Genomic DNA, 16,724 nt, shown 5'->3' with positions numbered 1-16,724 from the left:
GACACGGCTCCGCCCGGAGGAAAGCGCTGCGGCTCCTTTAATGCATGGCGCCGCTTTTGCAAGAGACGTTTTTCTTAACTTAAGTGTTCACCATCGACGTTGGAGACTATGTACACTTCATCCTCGTCAATTCACTTGTGGAGGGGCTCCAGGCGCATTCTTCGGAGCAGCCATCAAAGTCATCATCTTCTCTTGTACAGTCTCTGTCACAGCATCCCGTAACCGGACCTAAGACGGATGTAATATTTTTTAATAAATGATGCACTGGACTCCGACAGAAAGCGCTGTCGAAAACATAAACTCCCATATTCATTCCCCTTGTGTCAAGCCTTGCTGCAAAGACTGTCAGCCGCGAAAGCTACCGCTCGAGGAGGCGTACCTTTTCCTGAGCAGCTTTCTGTACTTTGTCGATCTGGTCCTGAACCAGTTTCTCTTTGCGTTTGAAAATGTCTCCCGCATCTTTTACGTCGCGCTCCACGAAGTAGCCGGTGCCGATACCTGCGGTGCAAACATTCGGAATCCAAAGTCTCGACCGTCCCAGGGGGAACCAATTGTGCTGGAGGTGGAGTCGATGCGGGATTTCTCTTGATTCATTTGTATCTGCCCATCCGGTGGCCAACTCACCTATCGTCGCTTTACCACCGCCCACCAGGTAGCCCGGGACGTATACGGAGCCGGAGAGAGGTACAAGGACTTCTTTGCCATCATATTCTTTCCCTAACTTCGACAGACAGTCTCCGGAGGTGAAGCATTTGTCCATGACCACTAGAGGGGAAGCAAGGGGTCACAGGACATTCGGCAGAGGAGATCTCTTCATTTTCCCCCGAAGGAATATATGGATCAGTTCTTGAATGGACTTTCGCATGGCAGGAGGATTGACTTGCCTTTCAGCGTTTGGATGGATTGGCCCATGTACTCGATATCTTCGTCGAGTTCTTGCTTCATTTGCAGCAATGCTTCCACGGGGGTGAGCTCCAACGGTTGTGGGCGACCGACTGCCTGTTTCTTGGCCATTTCTTTGTTGAGGCTTCAACTTCAAGGGAGAATCACCAAAACGAACTGTCAGTTCCCTCCGAAGACTCCAGCACGCGGCTGCAGACAACCAAATAGGGAAGGCGCGAGGTGTGTTTGCGGTACCACTGTCTGTTGGGACTCCGGAGCAGACGACGGGGACGACGGATTTCAATTGACTGATCCCTCCTCTAGCAAGTGTGCTTCTCCAGAGAGCAACTGGTGGGGGGCGACCTTGCGTTGAATGATGTTAGATGACGCCGATGGGAGAATTCCGAGCCTCTGGTACCAGGAAGGAGAATGGCTGTGATTCGACACGGGACCGATGTGGGACGTATCTAGGACGCCTCTCTCCCATTGATATCTGAATATGAAAACAACAACAAACTGCCCGGCACTTTTCGACTGCGCTTTATTCTCCTCGATTATGTCATTTCGATAGGCTTGCGAAGGGAAAAGCTCGGACCCTCAGTCCAATCGATGAAGGGCGGACGAAGTAATCGCCGGGTCAAGGGAAATATCAGTGGCGGGCATCGTGAGCAATAATCTCTCTGAGTTCCTGAGTCGATCAATTGAGATCCTGGCGATTTCATCCGCCAGCAGTACTGGGTAAGAGTGCAGTTTTTACGAACTGAAGGCGAGAAGAGCCACTGACAACCGCGGTCAAGGAACTGCAAGGTGAGTAGTGTACCGTAGCCTCTGGGTCTCCGGGCGAGAAGAGCAAGAGGTAAGGATGATGGCTGGAGGAAGTCGCCCACAGTCGACGCAGATGATTGTCGACAGTTCAGCCTCTCCGAAGTCCCGCATCCACCAATAGCTCCTGAATGCATTCTACTTCTTCCATCATGAATCATGACGAAACCGCTGACTTGCCTCTCCCGAGGGCCGCTGGAAGTCGTTCACTGGTGAGGTTTCTTCTTCTTCCTCAGCTCGCGATGGCTGCTGAGAGAGCACAAATCGATACGTCAACCCTGAAGACGCTCATTCTGAAGAATCTGCCACCCTGTTTGAAAGATAGGGCTTCACTTCTCGAGGCCATGTCGAAATACGGCGAAGTTCAGAAGGTGACCTTCCGGGATACCGACAAAGCGATCGTTGGCTTCAGGAACCATACGGACGCGGCCTTTGCGAAAAATGCCTTGAGAAAGGTAGGACACCGTTCGTATCCATATCGTCTCGTCATAACTGAATCGATGATCGCTAGCTGTCAGCCTCAAAGCCCTCTATGTTCATTTTTCCGCCTAATTTTCAGGAATCGCCTCAATACAAGCAAATCTCGATACAGTGGTGCAGTCTGCAGCGATCTTCCACGGAGGGCACCCCGATCGTTTCGACGGACAAGACCAATCCCTTTGACGCCCGGGCTGATCTCTCATCGACTGCATCGGACAAAGCCTCTGAAGGAGATGATTTCCATTCTCTCAGCTCGAATCCGGCAGTATCGAGACCTGAGGACCAATCGAGCGGGAAAGCACCGCAGACGAAATCTCTCTTCGGAAAACCACGTGCCGACACGTCGAGCGCTTCGCGAAACCTCTTCTCGAGAGCGTTGCAGGAAAGCACGGCATCTTCGTCGGCGCCTGACAGGGTCACTGGCTCGAGTGGGACCATCGCAGCTGCACTTTTCAATCCGTCTAAGGAATCGCCATTCACGGCGAGACCATTCGCTCCCGGGTCCGAGAATTTTGGATCCACGAATCTTTTCCAGAAGCAGCGCTCGAGCAATAATCCCGCCCGAGATGAGGGCCCGTCAGGCGACCATTCGACGAACCTCTTCGCAGGTGTCGGTAGTAGTACGACGCTGTTCGGCAAGCCTCTTCCTTCGGCGAACGCCAACACCCTACCGAAGGGAGATGTGGGCCGAGGCTTCGCATTGTTCCAAAAGCAGAATGAACAGCAGTCCGGAGGGTCCTCTCCGAATTTCTTCGCAAACCTCTCCGCTCCGAACGCGTCTTCATCGAAAGCACCGATGACTCTTTTCGGGAAACCAGTCCAAAGCGTCGCCACTACGGAGACCGAGTCCGGCTCTGGCCTTTCCGCCCAGAATACCTCGAAATTCGCCTTCGTTCGGTCCCCTGCTCGACCTGACTCGTCACCGAGACGAGGGCCGAACCCTCCACTGCCGCCCACGAAGTGGCTTGCGGGGGCCCCTCAACCACAAAAAGAATCCGTGGTTCGTCCCCCGTTCGGCCCGAGACCCGACGGCCCTTCCAGTCACACAAATCGGGTGTGGGTTCGGAACGCGGCTCCTCCTGCCGCCCAAGCATCCTCTGCCAGATCCCTGGATTCGCGATATCAGCTCGACCACCGCAGCACGCTCCCGCCGTTTACTGGCATGGAACCTACCGCCCCTTCCGCGCCCCCGACGAGTATGGTCGCTCCTCAAAGACCCATGCAGACGCGCTCCCAGATGAACTTCCCTGGGTCGGCCAAACTCAATGAGCTGTTGAGCCATTCGGCAAATACGCTCAATGATCGTCACAAACTCCTGGAGATGAAGGACAAGATCGTGCGTGAAGTCCTGAGCAGCCAGCCCCAGTCGGGCGCCATCAAAGGTACTTGTCCCGATATGTGTCCAGAGAAAGAACGCTATCAGAGGGGGCTCAGGAACTTGGTCGATAAGTACGAGATGATTCAAGGAGCCGACGGCGTTATGGATCCCAGTCGTATGGTAAAAGAATATCAGAGATCCTCCGCGGATCAGGAGTTCCCGCTCCCGTATGAACTGCGATCTCCAGCCAGTCTCAACTTGACGATGAATTATCTGATTCGATTCATAATCTCCGCTCAGCCGGCGAGCAATTGCGGGGAATGGTTCACATTCATCTGGAATCGGACGCGCGCCATCAGGAAAGACATAACTCAGCAGGAAATCGAGGCGGATCCTATATCGACAGGAATCCTGGAGAGATGCAGTCGCTTCCACATCCACTGCGCTCACGCTCTCTGCGAGGAAGACCCGCACAGTTTCGATCCGAAGCTAAATAACGAAAACCTCACCAAATGCTTGAAATCCTTGAAGTACTCTTATCATGATCTCAAGCTGGAAGGCGTTCGCTGCACGAACGAAGCCGAATTTGTCGCATACGAAATTCTCATCAACTTGAACGACGCCGGAATCGCGAAGACCATCACCGACCTGGAGCCGGAAATCCGACGCCATCCATACGTCAGGTTCGCTATTTCTGCGATGTATGCCCTTCACGGGGGGAACTACGTGCGTTTCTTCAATCTCGTGAACAGCTCTCCGTATCTGGTCGCCTGCATCCTGCATCGATTCTTCACTGAAGTTCGTGTTCGCGCAGTTTCGGTCTTGTCGAAAGCGCTCAACAAAAGCGAAGGCCTCACTTTGGGCACGCTCACAGCGGATCTCTACTTCAACAGCGAAAGCGAATGCTCGGCGTTCATCAACAACTTCGGAATCGAAGTCGGCGAATACGGGTCGCTTAACCTCAAGGCTTTCCAGCAGTGTGAATCAAGACTAGAAGATACGTTATCGCGGAGAATTTCGCAAAAAATGGGGCCGTCTCTTGCCCAAGTCGTCTACGGACCGGGGGAGATTCCCAGTCACAACTACGCGCCCCAAGACAGTTTCACACAAGACGGTATGCTCAAGAGATCCTCGTTGAACCTCCCGGAGGGTGCGGAGGATCAGGCGGATCATTTCGCGCCTGCGATCGAATTTCAACCCCCCTCGCAGCTGCCTGCGAAGCGTCGACAGCTGACCGACGAAGAGCTGCAACCCCAGGTCGATGCCTTGCTCAATGAGGTTGTGAACGAGCAGGTAAGCTCGCTGCTCAGGAACATCGGAGAGCGACAAGCCGTTTCGTGTCAAGTTCTCGACTCGGTCACGAACTCAGTGGTCACGGATGTGGTCAGAGAAGTTTCCAAGTCTATCTTGGAGGCTGAACTCCAAGCCGACCGTCAGAGACGGCAACTTATTTTCGACAATGTTTGTGCCCAAGTTTGCGAGGAATTCCTGTCGAAGCATGTCAGGGTGTTCACCCGAGCGATCGCCGCAGAATGCAGGGCGAAGACAGTGGAAAACGTTTGCGCGGCGATCTCTCTATCCAATCAAGTACGGCTCATCGATGACGTGGTGCGAGTTATGGTCAGCCAGGTCGCTCGAGCGGAGCACGAAATTAGCTTCAACGCATATCGGGAGAGTCTCGCGAAAACTCTCCGCATCAATCATCTGGCTCGCAGATATTCTCGCAAGTGGAGACGTTGGGTCGAGATACAGAAGGAGGTTCGAGATTTCCCCGCCGGACCCGTGCTTGGAATATCCAAAGACTATCGAGGCATCAAACGGAAGTCCCCGTCACAAATTCGTCGATTGCAGTTGGATTGGGACGCCCTGCGGGAAAAAACGCTCTCACACGAACACGCCGACAGTAGACCAATCCATCTGGAACGGATTTTCCAGCAAATCGTTAAACTCGTGATCGTTTCGAACGGAGCAACGCAGGCGTTCGAGAAATGTCGGCGCTTCTTTAATCACGATCTATCCGTGCGAATATGTCCCGCAATCCCGCGGAGTCTGTGCGGGTCGAATGCGGTATTGGTCCTTCCTGGAGATGATCCCGCTTTCGTGATCAGGGTCCGGAATTTGACGAGGCGTCTTTCTCCTGCCCCTGCGATCGGGGTTGTTTGGACCGATTGCGAGCCTCAGACTGACATCTACGACGCCAAACACGTGCGATGGGAAACTGATAAAGCCCCATTGCACGATGTGGTTACAGATGTCCTCGGAATGCTCGCCGAAGATATACCTGCCGAACCGAAATTCGAGGAAGCGAGTTTACCAGCGTTCGTCCGTCGGGGTATCGAATACTGTTTAAGCAAAGTTTGCGTCCCAAAAGATTCTCTGCCGACTTCCGTGAAGCTGATGAATGACATCGTCAATCATTTGGCCTCCGTGGCTTCGTCGGAAAACCTTCTTCAAGTGAATTCTCTTCGTGAGTCTACATTTTTTTCGTCAGAGCTTCGAATCATATCAGAAGACTGATCTTGCTCGAGCAGAACAAATACGCGTGATCATTCCCTTTCAGGGCTGGGGACTGCTTGGAACAGTCGTGAGAACCTGTCGAGTTTGTATCAGCGGATATCTGCGCTCACACTCCCAATACCGGCTTCCAATGACCGATCGGATTTCATTCGTATGGTCGAGGATGACAGAAAAGTGACCCTTCTGATAATCAAAGTTAACATCAAAGACTTCGAGGACGACTTCACTTTCCTTGGCCACATATATAATCAGCTCTGCTACTCTCTGCCCTGTAAGCACCCATTGACGATCACTCCTGATTCCATCTATCAGTGACTGAATTAGCGACATAGAGGAAATAACAGCGATAGCGTACCCCCAAGCCACGGACATCGCGAGCCGTGGAGGGGAATGCCGCTGGGTGAGGAGTATTAATGGACGATCGATTGCAGGCGGGACAACGGTGCGGTATCTGCTGGAAGACTTTGAAAATTACGTAGTCCCTGGCTTCTGGTTTTCTCGACCGGTGCCCGAAAATAATCTCCCGGACTCGGAACTGCCGGACTCTGTCGAGCCTGAGTTTTATTTCATAGAGGTTGAGGAGCTGGAAGAGCAAACACCGCCTCAGCGATCCCTTGATGAAACCAAGCGGGAGGTCCGGGAACTCCTCCAACGATCCCAGCGCACCCGGATGCTCCGGCCGCTAGAGCGTATGTACATATTTCCACATTTCACCGATTACCCTCTCCCGCTGTGGTAATCCAGCCTGAGGATATCGATCTGCCGACAGGCAGACTCACAAGTATTAAGATTCCTCCTTTCCAGCTGTGATCACTTGTATCGACAATACTCGAGTCGAGGCTGCCGATCCCGTGGTGGGAAAGAGTAAACGCAAGACTGCCGTAGAAGCGACCCAACGGGATCCGCCTACGCCGGACTTCAGGACTAGCAAGCAGATGAAGCTGGCCATGACAATCGATGATCTGAAACGAACAGTCGATCGCTTGAAAGAGAATCGTAAATATGAGAATTTCCTCCGGAATTCGGCACGGGAAGAAGATTGATCGAGACGTTTGTGGATACTGAGATCGCATCATGTTGATTGTTTGAATTCCGAGTGAGTCTGCTCCTCTCAATCGCGTTGCCCGACAATGAGGAGCGATGCTTGCGGAATGCTGACCTGTAATTATTAGGCTAAGAGTTTGCTATTTTTCTATGTTGTAAATGAGGAGATGTTCATGTTGCGAGTTGACTTGTCGGTACCATATTCGAATAAAAGTTTTATAATGGATCGCGACGTCGAGCAGATGCCCGGGAACTTGTGTAGTGAGGGAGCAGCCACCGAGGACCCGGGTTTCCGGAGCGTCTCCAAGAATCCAGGAATAACTCTCATAGAAGCTTTGACACGGATTCTCGATAGACCCAGGGAACACAGTCTCTTGTCCGAAACAATCGATGTATTATAGCTCGTCCAGATCCGCATTAAAAGAAATTCCATTGTGAAACTCAGAATCCAGCGCTCCGTCTGATGCGAGCGAAGGATAGAACTCCCTGCACCGCACACGGACATGCGCCCGACCCCGCAGTCCGTCTCGGGTGGCGATTCTCCCCGGACTGCACCTGATATCTGCATGATGCGATAAAGGTATTGTGGCCGTCGACGGCGGCTCAATGCTGTCGGCCTGTCTTGGAGGACTCGTGTTAAAAATAGCCTCCTCTCCGAGAGACTAGCGCTACTACTAGAACCCAGAACCAGCAGCCGTGGTCTGCGCCGCCATAGAACTCGGGCCCTCCTAGTAACCAGCGAGCCCGTTCGTTGATCGTGTTCTGGTTCTGCTTTGAAAATGCCTATGAATCGCCGGATTTGAATCGTTTCTTCAGTGGGGGTGACGTACGATTCCCATCGCTCACCGTGCTGAGATAATTCGCGCACGATGAGCGCCAAACAGGCGGCGGCCTGCACCGGTTTCATACCGGGAATGGTTCGGCCTACCAGGTGCAAGAAGTGTTTCGGAGACATCAGCGACCACAAACCAAAAGAACCGGTGCTGCGACGGAAAAGCGTCAAAGACGAAGAAGCAAATGCCTCAAATGGACCTTCGTCGAGGAGTCGAGGCAACAGTATCGCCGGCCCTTTCGAAGTGATCACCAACTCGGATTCGGGTATGTCGTCCGCGCAGCGAGGAATCTCCCCGAAAGTCCATACGTTCTCCGGTATCGAAGCTCTCGGTGGGAGCGCAAGTGTGCTCCGTGCTTGCGAAATGCCTCACAAGAACCTGACGATCGTTGAAGTATCCATCCGAGAATTGTTTATAGGGTCGTAAACTCGCCCAGCTTCTTTTCGAATAATTTCGACCCAGTTTTGCCGGACCTCGGAAAGGGTGCGAAGTCGATCGTTAGCGCTTAGAAGTGCCGACATTTCGAGATATCGGCCAATACCAAGAGATATTCGAATTCCTGCCGAGTCTTTCTGATGCACACGAGGGAATCTGGGCATATTCTTCGGCGTAGGACTATTGCCTCGAAAGACACCCTTTGTCGTATTGCGCTCCAACAGCTGACCATCCCAAAATACCTGAAAGATAGTAGAACTGGCTCCCAGGGGACCTCAGGACGAAATTTTCGGGCGCTGTTGGATGCGGCAGCTCGCGTAGCCCGCAACGACGCCGATGATGCCGGCAGGCGATTCGCTCCTGGTTTCTGACCCAGAGCGTTTATTCAATGCGAATCAGGGAGAAATCACGCGGGATTCCCGATGTCTCAGATCAGGCTGGTTTGTGGATCAGCCGGAGATGCGGCTCTCCCCGTTCCCAATTAGACAACAGTCTATGATTCGGAGAATTCATGATCTCTCATCTGTTTTCCGCCCTGAGGAAGGCTTTCCACTCCGTGAATTGAAATCGCGAAGATCGTTCAGAGAAGGGCCATAATCGATTCCGGTCGCAGGGACGTCTCGCGGAGATGCGAATTTATGTTTATCGGAATCGCGGTGTTTATGCTGCTAAAGACCCTGCAGACTTCGACTATATCTTTCCAGAATGACTACCGTCCGCAATCTCCTGTCAGATAATGTTTGCATCGAAGCTTACTGGCAATGAAAGATGAAAGAAGACGTTCTCTCGTGTCTAGCTAAGTTCAGCAGTCTCCCGTCACCTGGCTCCAGAAGTCCGACATGGGGTTCAGGAAGGATATCGATCTCTCAGTGATGCGGCATTCCAAATATCGACGCTTTTTCAGCGGATACTCCTGTGACGGTCTGGGCGTTCGCTTCGAATTCTTCTCGATAATCTAAGCGTTAGCAGACTTGGGCCAAGGCCACTGACGAGAGCTCGCTCAGCAGACAACGTCACGCATGCTTTGTGAAGAGCATCTTCGAGCTATAATGAGAAAAGACTCGCGGGCTCGTTGTCAATGGATACGATCTCGTGGAAAATGTCTTGGGGAACCCACAAATCCAGCTCTTGGGCACAGTCATGGATCCACAAAGCAAGCCAGACTCATAAATTGAACATAATTCGCAGGCAACTCGGCGGATGTGGAGTTCATTTTGAAAGTTAAGAATGCGACTGGCATTCGAAGACAGAGCGATGATGCTCGATCCGTATCGACTGTGGACACGATGTGTACCGCTACAACGGACACCACAGATACGACCCTCCAATTCCAGGACAGCTATGAGGACCTCGTAGATATGGTGAGCATCGGTGCCGAAATCGATTTCAACGATCCCAGAACTCGTTGACGTTCCGTAATTCCAATGCAGTTGAATCATTATTGGACTCGGGCAGGTCAATGGTCTGAAGAAACAACTCGAGGCCGCAGAGCAGCGAGCCACGAACCTCGAGAAAGAAAAGTCTGAGCTCTTGCAAAGGAAAACAGCTCCTTCGGCGGACGACAAGAAGAACCTCGATAAGACAGCGTCCGAAATGCTTCAGCTCCGCACTAAACTCCATGAAATGATGTCAACCAACGAAGAACTCAAGGTAACCTCTGTGCGGTGTTGATCCGTGATCTTCGACTCGACCCTTCGCATCGGAGAATGGAGGCCCTGAAGTTCCGCCTTCTTTCTTACAGGACGATAATAAGGTCATGAGCTTGCAAGTGAAGGAGCTGGAAGCTGAACTGGAAACATTGAAGGACACGAAGCAGAATTCCAGGGAGGAGCTAGTGTCTTTACGCAGCAAATTGTCGCAAGCGGAGGCACTGTGCGAGGAAATTATGGAGGAGAACGAACGCTACAAGAAAGAAACTCGTGATCTCGAACAACAAATCGAAGAGCTGCACGACAACTTCAGAGAAGACCACAACAACGAGTTTCTCGAAGTGAAACGGGATCTCGACGCGTCGCAGAAGAACTGCCGGTACGGCTTCTGCTAATCCTCGTGCATTGTTGTGCTCGAGTAAAAATTTCCTCCACGCCCCGCCGGAATTCGTCTCCGGGAGAGATCGCCACGGGGTTAGAGACTTTTCAAAGCGATTCTCTCCTCCGCAGGGTGCTTCAATTCAAGCTCCGGAAAGCCGAGAAGCGTGAAGAACAATTAGAGCTCGAGAAATCTCAACTGGAAGAGAGCATCAAAGAGTTAGAGAAGACCACGAGGACTCATGTGGACAAAACCAAAATGCGTAATCTGGAAGAGGAGCTCCGGATCGCTACAGAACTCAATAAACGTCTTTCCAAGGAACAGTCGGAGAGACCGAAGAGTCTGGTGAGTGAGGATCCCTCGACGAAGTTCGTCTCGATCAGGATTTTCCTTCCATGGGCTCCACCATGCCGTGCTGAGATACGTGGTTCTGAGCGCCCGGATTTCTTCTAGGGAGGGGACGAGTATGAGCGGCTCAGGCGAGACCTACTCGATAGCATGGAGCGAGAAACGGACGTGAAGGAACAACTCAAGTATTCGGAAGAGGAAAATCGTAACGCTAGGAAGAAGCTAGCGCAGCTGGAACAAGAAAACGAGGTTTTGATAATGCAGGTCCAGAAAATGACGCAAGGCGGCGCATCCTCAGGGGATCATATGACGACCGAAGAGCTAAAGGTCCAGCTGGAAATTCAGGAGAAGGAGATACTCGTCGCTCGTCGACGGATGGAAGAGCTGGATCAGAAGAACGATGGTAGAGTTTTCCCCTAAATTATACAGGTTACCTCGACAGAATCAACCCACCGAAGAGACGGTCCTGCTTGAGCTGCGTGATCTTTTCAGCTCTCCAGAAGGAGGTCAAAACTCTCGAAGAGAAGCTCATCAACATTCCAACTATGAAATTCGATTTGTCCAAGTTGCCGCCTGGATCGGACAAGACTTTGTCTGGTCAAAAAGTCAAGTTGCTAGAGATGGAAGCGAGAGAACTCCGAGCCAAAGTCATCGAGAAGGAAAGAGACATCGAGAGATTGAACGCAGAGCTTCAGGTTCAGAAGAAGAAGGTATCGAAGCAGATGATGGTTCGGAGTCGATCCCTCGACGGAGATCTTCAGGTAGGTCCGACCCATTGCTCACCGTGCAATTCCGCCTTGCCGATCTCTAATCTACGTCAGGAAACTCATCGCTGGCATACGACTCCTGTTACACAGGGTAATCCTCAGGTTGATACGAAGAAAAAACTACAAGTTGTCGAAGAAGAGGCCATGATGCTGAAACAAAAAGTCGCCGACCTCGAAGCAGAAATTGAGCGGATAACTGAGGAGAATAAACGACTGCAAATGCGTGCTTCCCGAAGACCCACTCCGAGTCCAGCCGATCAACTCCAGCTGGAGAACAGTGAATTGAAGTCGAAGCTCGATGAGCTCGAGAAGAAGCTGGCGGAGGTCAATGCGACTCGCAGAGGCTCCTTGGGGAAACCGCCCAGCGGCTCCGAGAAGGAACAGATGGATGGTGAGTAAATTGCATCGAGTGTATCCGGTGGTCGCTCCCATGAGTCTCCCCGCTTCCCACCATCGCCGGGGATCATTAGAAGGCAGTGTCGAGTCAAACGCTCGTTCCGGGGGACGCTTCCTGAGCAGATTTCCCTTGTTTGAGAACAGCGCGGGGCGAATTCAAGATCTATTGCACTCCCCCAGCCCTCAAGAGATCGCTCAAGTCCAAGGAAGACCAAATCAAAGCTCTAGAAGAGAAAGCTCGACACCTCGAGGGTGAAGTGAACCGTGTCAGTGCAGAGAACAAGAAGCTGGTGGATTCTTCCGGCTACCAACGGAGACCACCGAGGATCATTCGAGAGATGGCAACTGCGAGAGAACTCCGAGAAATCATCAAGGATCTGGAGGATGAGATCGCGGATCTCCAAATGAACCTCAGGAGCAGCGAGGTAGGCAAGAAAACGTGTCGATCAGAGCTTTCGGCGCGCTCTCCTCGACCAGCTTTGATTGCAAGGAAATATTATTACAGATCACCAAAGATGGCAAAATATCGGACCTGAATAAGGAGCGAGCTCGCTTGCGCGAGGAATTAGGGAAAATGGAGGCTCGTCTTCGGAGCGGTACGACATCGAGTGGCAACGACGACAAACTCCGCTTGCTCACCCAACAATTAGACACACTGAATCAAACGGTCAAACAATTGCAAGCCAAGCTGAAAGAGGCTCAGGTCGAACTTGCCTCCAAAACCAAGGCCATCGAGAGCTCGCACTTGCTCAACAAGAAATTGGACCGAGAAGTTCAGCAGCTGAAGGAAGAGGCGAGTTTATCGCATTGAATAAAATTCTAACTCATATAGCGAGCCGAGATTGGCCCTTACGTCCCTTATCTGAATTCCGTACCTTGTCGATCTTCAGCTCGATGTAGCGCGGAGCTCGCGACCCGGCGGCGATCGAGACAAAGAGCGACGGATCAGGGAAGAGTACGAGAAGAAAATCGAGCGAGCTGTTCAGGAAGCCAAACAAAGTCTCTCCGAAGAGGTCGAAACATATCGACGCAAAATCCAAACGGTCCAAGCGCAGCTCGATCAACGAGAGGAAGAGCTCAAGAAAGAGGCGGAGAAGATTCGCAGTATGACGCAATCGTTCAGAAAGGATAAAGACGATTGGAACACGAAAATCACGGATTTGGAGGAAAAACTTAGGTGAGGCGATTCATTCAAGTCTTCCGGAGGTAAGATTGGAGCGTTCGTCCAGCTCCGTGGACTAAGTCAAGGAATTCGCTCCCAGGTCCGAAGTTCGTCGTCGGGAACGGCTCGAGAGGGATCATGAGAATGAACTCAAAGCGAAAGCAGAAGAAGTCAATGATATCCAGAACAAAGTATTCTCAATGGAAAGAGAATATCGGCGACTTCAAGGGAAACTAGACGATGGGGAGCATGCTTCCAATCAACAAATCAAACAATTAGAGAAAGATCTCAACAAGAAACAGGTGACCATGCAAGGAGATATCCTCGTCTTAATCTCGTTTCGAAAATCGATCAAATCAATCGGAAACAGACTGGAGCTGAAAGAAATTCTGTTACGCAGCAAGAGTTGGAGGAGGCCGTGAATAAATACGAACTCTTAGAAGAGGAGCACATAAACGTGAGGATGAAGCTCCAGGAGGAGAAGGAGCGCGCCGAAGGCAGCGCTAAACAGAGTCGACGTGATTACGAACGAGTCAACATGGAGTTGACGGCTCTTCGCGAAAGTGTCCAAAGTCGGCACGATGCGCACACCAAGGAGAAGCTCGAATTCCAGAGCTACATCCACGAGATCGAGATGAAACTCAAGCGCTTCGGGGAAAGCGAGCACGAGAAACAAAAGATCAAACACGCGCTCAAGGATCGAGAAGCGCAGCTGGACGAAGTGAGGCGAAGCGAACGGAGCTTACGGGAAGAACGGGAAAGGCTCAAGACTCGGGTGAGTCTTGAACTCACAGCTAATAAGCTTTTGATCCGGTCCGCACATCCTAGGATCCAATCCAGATGGCCTCGCTGTTTGACGTCGGTCCCGCACATAGTCTCCTCGAATCCTCCCGTTCCAGGTCGATGAGCTGCAAATGAAGGTCGGAGAGTTGGAGCGCGCCGAGCGTGGTCTTCGCACGCTGCAAGTGGGTAATTCGCAGGAGAGCAGTGAGCTCAAGGCGAAACTTCAGCATTCCGGACATGCGCACAAGGCCGAACTTGCGGCGCTTCGAAGCGAATACGAGGGCAAACTCGAAATCATGGGTGGTGAAGTTGACTCGATGCAAGGTCAAATCATCTCGCTTGCGAGAGAGAGGGACTCGCTCAGGGAGCAGCTCGAAGAGGCGGCGAAGGTGAGAACATTCCGCTTGCCAACCGATTATTATTATCATCCGACTGTCGGCAGCCATTCTCCATCCACCGGCGAGTCGGTGGATTCGGGCAATCTCGGGCGAGCCTCCTGAATAGAGGAAATGTTGAGTAATCAGCTCTGGAAGGTTTCGAAGGTTCAATGCCACGGCGAATTCCCCCCAGGAGCTGAACCGGCTGAAATCGAATGCGGTCCGCGACGAACGCGTCAAGAGCAGGGAAGCTGCGGAAAATGCTTTCAAGAAGATGGACGAGCTCCGTTTCCAATCGCAAGAAGTAAAAAACCAATTGGACCACACCCTCTCAGAAAACCGCAAAATGAGAATACAGATGGACGCCGACAAATCCTCTTTTGAGATCCAGGTCGCCGCGCTGAAATCCAAATTGAATCAGGCAAGTCATCAGTTCCACGCAGGGGGAAGGGGAGCGCCGTCGACGGATCATTCGATCCCTCGCATCGGGCTCAAGTTCCTCTCCGAGGACAAACTCACCGAATTCTGGATAACCCGCAGTACGAGGAAGCCAGGCTCCTGGAGACCTCCCGGGGTAGCAACAAGCTTTACGCGAAGACGAGGCTTGAGCTAGCGTGGGACAAAGAACGCCAAGATCAGCAGAAAGTGCTACACGATGCTCAGAGAATTCTGCGCGACTTGAAAGAACGACTCCTGAGAGCGGAACACGAGAGAGAACAACAACGCGAGATGTTGAACAAACAGATGCAGAAGCAGATGAGTGAGCTCAGCGAAGACCAAATCACCAAGGAGCTTCTCGACGTGAGTATTTTCTGTCCGGCGCGTCCACGCTGTTACGCTCGTTTATGGATGAACGCTCGTTTATGAAGCTCGTTTATGGATGTGCTCTTTCGTTCACTCTAATGGTTGACTCTTTCGACGCTACAGCTCCAAGCCGAACTGGACGAGACCAAAGAGAACATGCATCGTTTGCGGCATCATTACGAGAGGTCTAAACGAGAGCGCGAACGACTGACGCACGAGCGCGAAGAACTCAAAGCGAGGACCCTCTGTATGAATGACGTACACTCAGAAACTCAAAGCATGGCCCAAGACTTCGCTCGAATCATGGAAATGATGCAAGCCGACACCGAGTCGGCGAAGTCGAGACCATTGCGACCAAGCAACAAAGAACAAGTTAAGAACGAGCTTGAGAAACTAGTCGGTCGCATGGAGACCGTCACCAAACTCACCCTCCCCGCCGCTCAGATAGCTCGGAATCAATCGTTCAAAAAAGCTGTGAGTGCCTCGGATGTCAACCAAGCGCTGCCCGTGATCAAGGCGCCGCCGAGAACTAAATCCAAGAAATGCATGTCTCTCGGACAAGGATTTGGTTCGGACCAGAAGATCTGGGCGGGCTCCGGAGACAGTTTAGCCTCCGGTGTCTCTCTAGCAGGATCTCAGACGTCCCTACAGAAACACACCGCGGGGTACGATAGCGATGCTTCAATCGTATCAGCTCCCGCGCGTCATTACGGCCGATCGGGAGTGGTGAGTTCCTATGATTTCATAAAGTTCATTGCGGATTCGAGCCCTCCCATTGAATTTCTCGCGGAACGTTTCTAATGCTTTGATTTCAGCGTTTCGACTCTGATAACGATCTGAGTCAAGTGTCGGACTCCGAGGGACTTCCCGGCCATAAGGTCGTGAGGAAGAAAACCTTGAAGGAACGGATTATGGGCATGAAAGCGTCAACATCGAATCTAGACCTCACTTCTGATTCTCGATCGTCCAGAGGGGGGTCATTGACGCGAACCTCGTCAGGAGAGTCGCCGCGGAGCGCTCTGAAGGTCTGAATGAGCTCTTGATCCCGATATCAGTCTGATACATAACTTTGACTTGCATTCGGTAATACATTGACTGTGCTCGATTCCTCAATATTACAGTATGCCCCACCGAAACGAACGGACTCAAACAGCTCGTTTTCCGAAACGAGAGTTTAGATTAATCAGAATGACGACTCTAATGGCTATTCATATGATTCCTCGGTGTAAATAATGGTGTCTTTATGTAAATAATTTTCAGCGAATAAAATTTCTTATGTTTATTATATATATTCCTCTCCTCCTTGTGCTCTCCTCGCGGAATAATGAACGCGGAAACTCGATTCATACTGAAAATCCACAGGCAATACAGCTACTGCTCTTACATCACCACAGCGAGCCGTGTCAGTGCACCCGTCCGTCTCCGATCCCGCGACTGGCCGTAAAATATTGAACTCATCTCTTTCGGACGAATATAATTTCTTACGATTAATTCGCGAAGTCTTAAGAACAGTTTTCAGCTTCTCTCTTCGCCTATTGCTGAATCCAAACCACGGAAGTGAGTGAGCTTTCGGAGGTTCCGACAGTTGTCCCGCCCCGTGCCCTGCTCAATCCGTCGATAGCGTTGGTTGAGGGCTCGAAGAGTCGAGGATCGTGCAAGGCGGGGGGAGATCTCGATGACACCACGATGAAAGAGTTCCACGTAATTGACGGGACCTTGTAATTCAAC

The 16,724-nt window shown here is 51.7% G+C and overlaps 3 protein-coding genes across 3 annotated transcripts; 2 read left to right on the top strand and 1 right to left on the bottom strand.

Moving 5' to 3' along the window:
• Positions 1–12: 12 nt before the first annotated feature.
• Positions 13–1,104, bottom strand: Pfdn5 (prefoldin 5). The gene is made up of 4 exons (XM_003738085.1): positions 885–1,104; positions 625–765; positions 380–498; positions 13–228 (listed from the first exon to the last, which is right to left on the bottom strand). Exons 1-4 carry the CDS (start codon positions 1,012–1,014, stop codon positions 127–129), a joined length of 492 nt encoding a protein of 163 aa, XP_003738133.1. The 5' UTR covers positions 1,015–1,104; the 3' UTR covers positions 13–126.
• Positions 1,105–1,311: 207 nt separating this feature from the next.
• Positions 1,312–7,301, top strand: xmas (RRM_XMAS2 and SAC3_GANP domain-containing protein xmas). Its single transcript, XM_003738084.3, has 6 exons — positions 1,312–1,338; positions 1,941–2,159; positions 2,264–5,969; positions 6,063–6,290; positions 6,451–6,708; positions 6,824–7,301. The coding sequence occupies exons 1-6, from the start codon at positions 1,312–1,314 to the stop codon at positions 7,060–7,062; spliced, it is 4,677 nt and encodes a 1,558-aa protein (XP_003738132.2). The 3' UTR covers positions 7,063–7,301.
• A 631-nt stretch (positions 7,302–7,932) lies between these two features.
• Positions 7,933–16,174, top strand: LOC100898447 (myosin heavy chain, cardiac muscle isoform). The gene is made up of 19 exons (XM_029112949.1): positions 7,933–8,161; positions 9,520–9,692; positions 9,787–9,981; positions 10,073–10,359; positions 10,491–10,704; positions 10,813–11,110; positions 11,200–11,468; positions 11,565–11,865; positions 12,051–12,295; positions 12,376–12,663; positions 12,761–13,047; positions 13,133–13,334; positions 13,433–13,807; positions 13,932–14,204; positions 14,386–14,613; positions 14,733–14,993; positions 15,120–15,722; positions 15,812–16,021; positions 16,118–16,174. Exons 1-19 carry the CDS (start codon positions 7,933–7,935, stop codon positions 16,172–16,174), a joined length of 4,995 nt encoding a protein of 1,664 aa, XP_028968782.1.
• The last annotated feature ends 550 nt before the right edge of the window (positions 16,175–16,724 follow it).

Source organism: Galendromus occidentalis, unplaced genomic scaffold (assembly GCF_000255335.2).
Source record: "Galendromus occidentalis unplaced genomic scaffold, Mocc_1.1 scf7180000075780, whole genome shotgun sequence".
Lineage (NCBI taxonomy): Eukaryota > Metazoa > Arthropoda > Arachnida > Mesostigmata > Phytoseiidae > Galendromus > Galendromus occidentalis.
The sequence above is the reverse complement of the archived record's forward strand: the minus strand, read 5'-3'. Positions and strand labels throughout refer to the sequence as shown.

Coding starts and splice junctions, on each gene's coding strand:
- xmas (XM_003738084.3), top strand. CDS start 1,312: ATGGCTGTGATTCGACACGGGACCGAT. Junction 2,160..2,263: donor CGAAAAATGCCTTGAGAAAG/GTAGGACACCGT, acceptor CCTAATTTTCAG/GAATCGCCTCAATACAAGCA. Junction 5,970..6,062: donor TCTTCAAGTGAATTCTCTTC/GTGAGTCTACAT, acceptor ATTCCCTTTCAG/GGCTGGGGACTGCTTGGAAC.
- LOC100898447 (XM_029112949.1), top strand. CDS start 7,933: ATGAGCGCCAAACAGGCGGCGGCCTGCACCGGTTTCATACCGGGAATG. Junction 9,982..10,072: donor CAACCAACGAAGAACTCAAG/GTAACCTCTGTG, acceptor TCTTTCTTACAG/GACGATAATAAGGTCATGAG. Junction 16,022..16,117: donor CGCCGCGGAGCGCTCTGAAG/GTCTGAATGAGC, acceptor TCAATATTACAG/TATGCCCCACCGAAACGAAC.
- Pfdn5 (XM_003738085.1), bottom strand. CDS start 1,014: ATGGCCAAGAAACAGGCAGTCGGTCGCCCACAACCGTTGGAGCTCACC. Junction 499..624: donor CGGTGGTAAAGCGACGATAG/GTGAGTTGGCCA, acceptor TTTGCACCGCAG/GTATCGGCACCGGCTACTTC. Junction 229..379: donor AGAAAGCTGCTCAGGAAAAG/GTACGCCTCCTC, acceptor CATCCGTCTTAG/GTCCGGTTACGGGATGCTGT.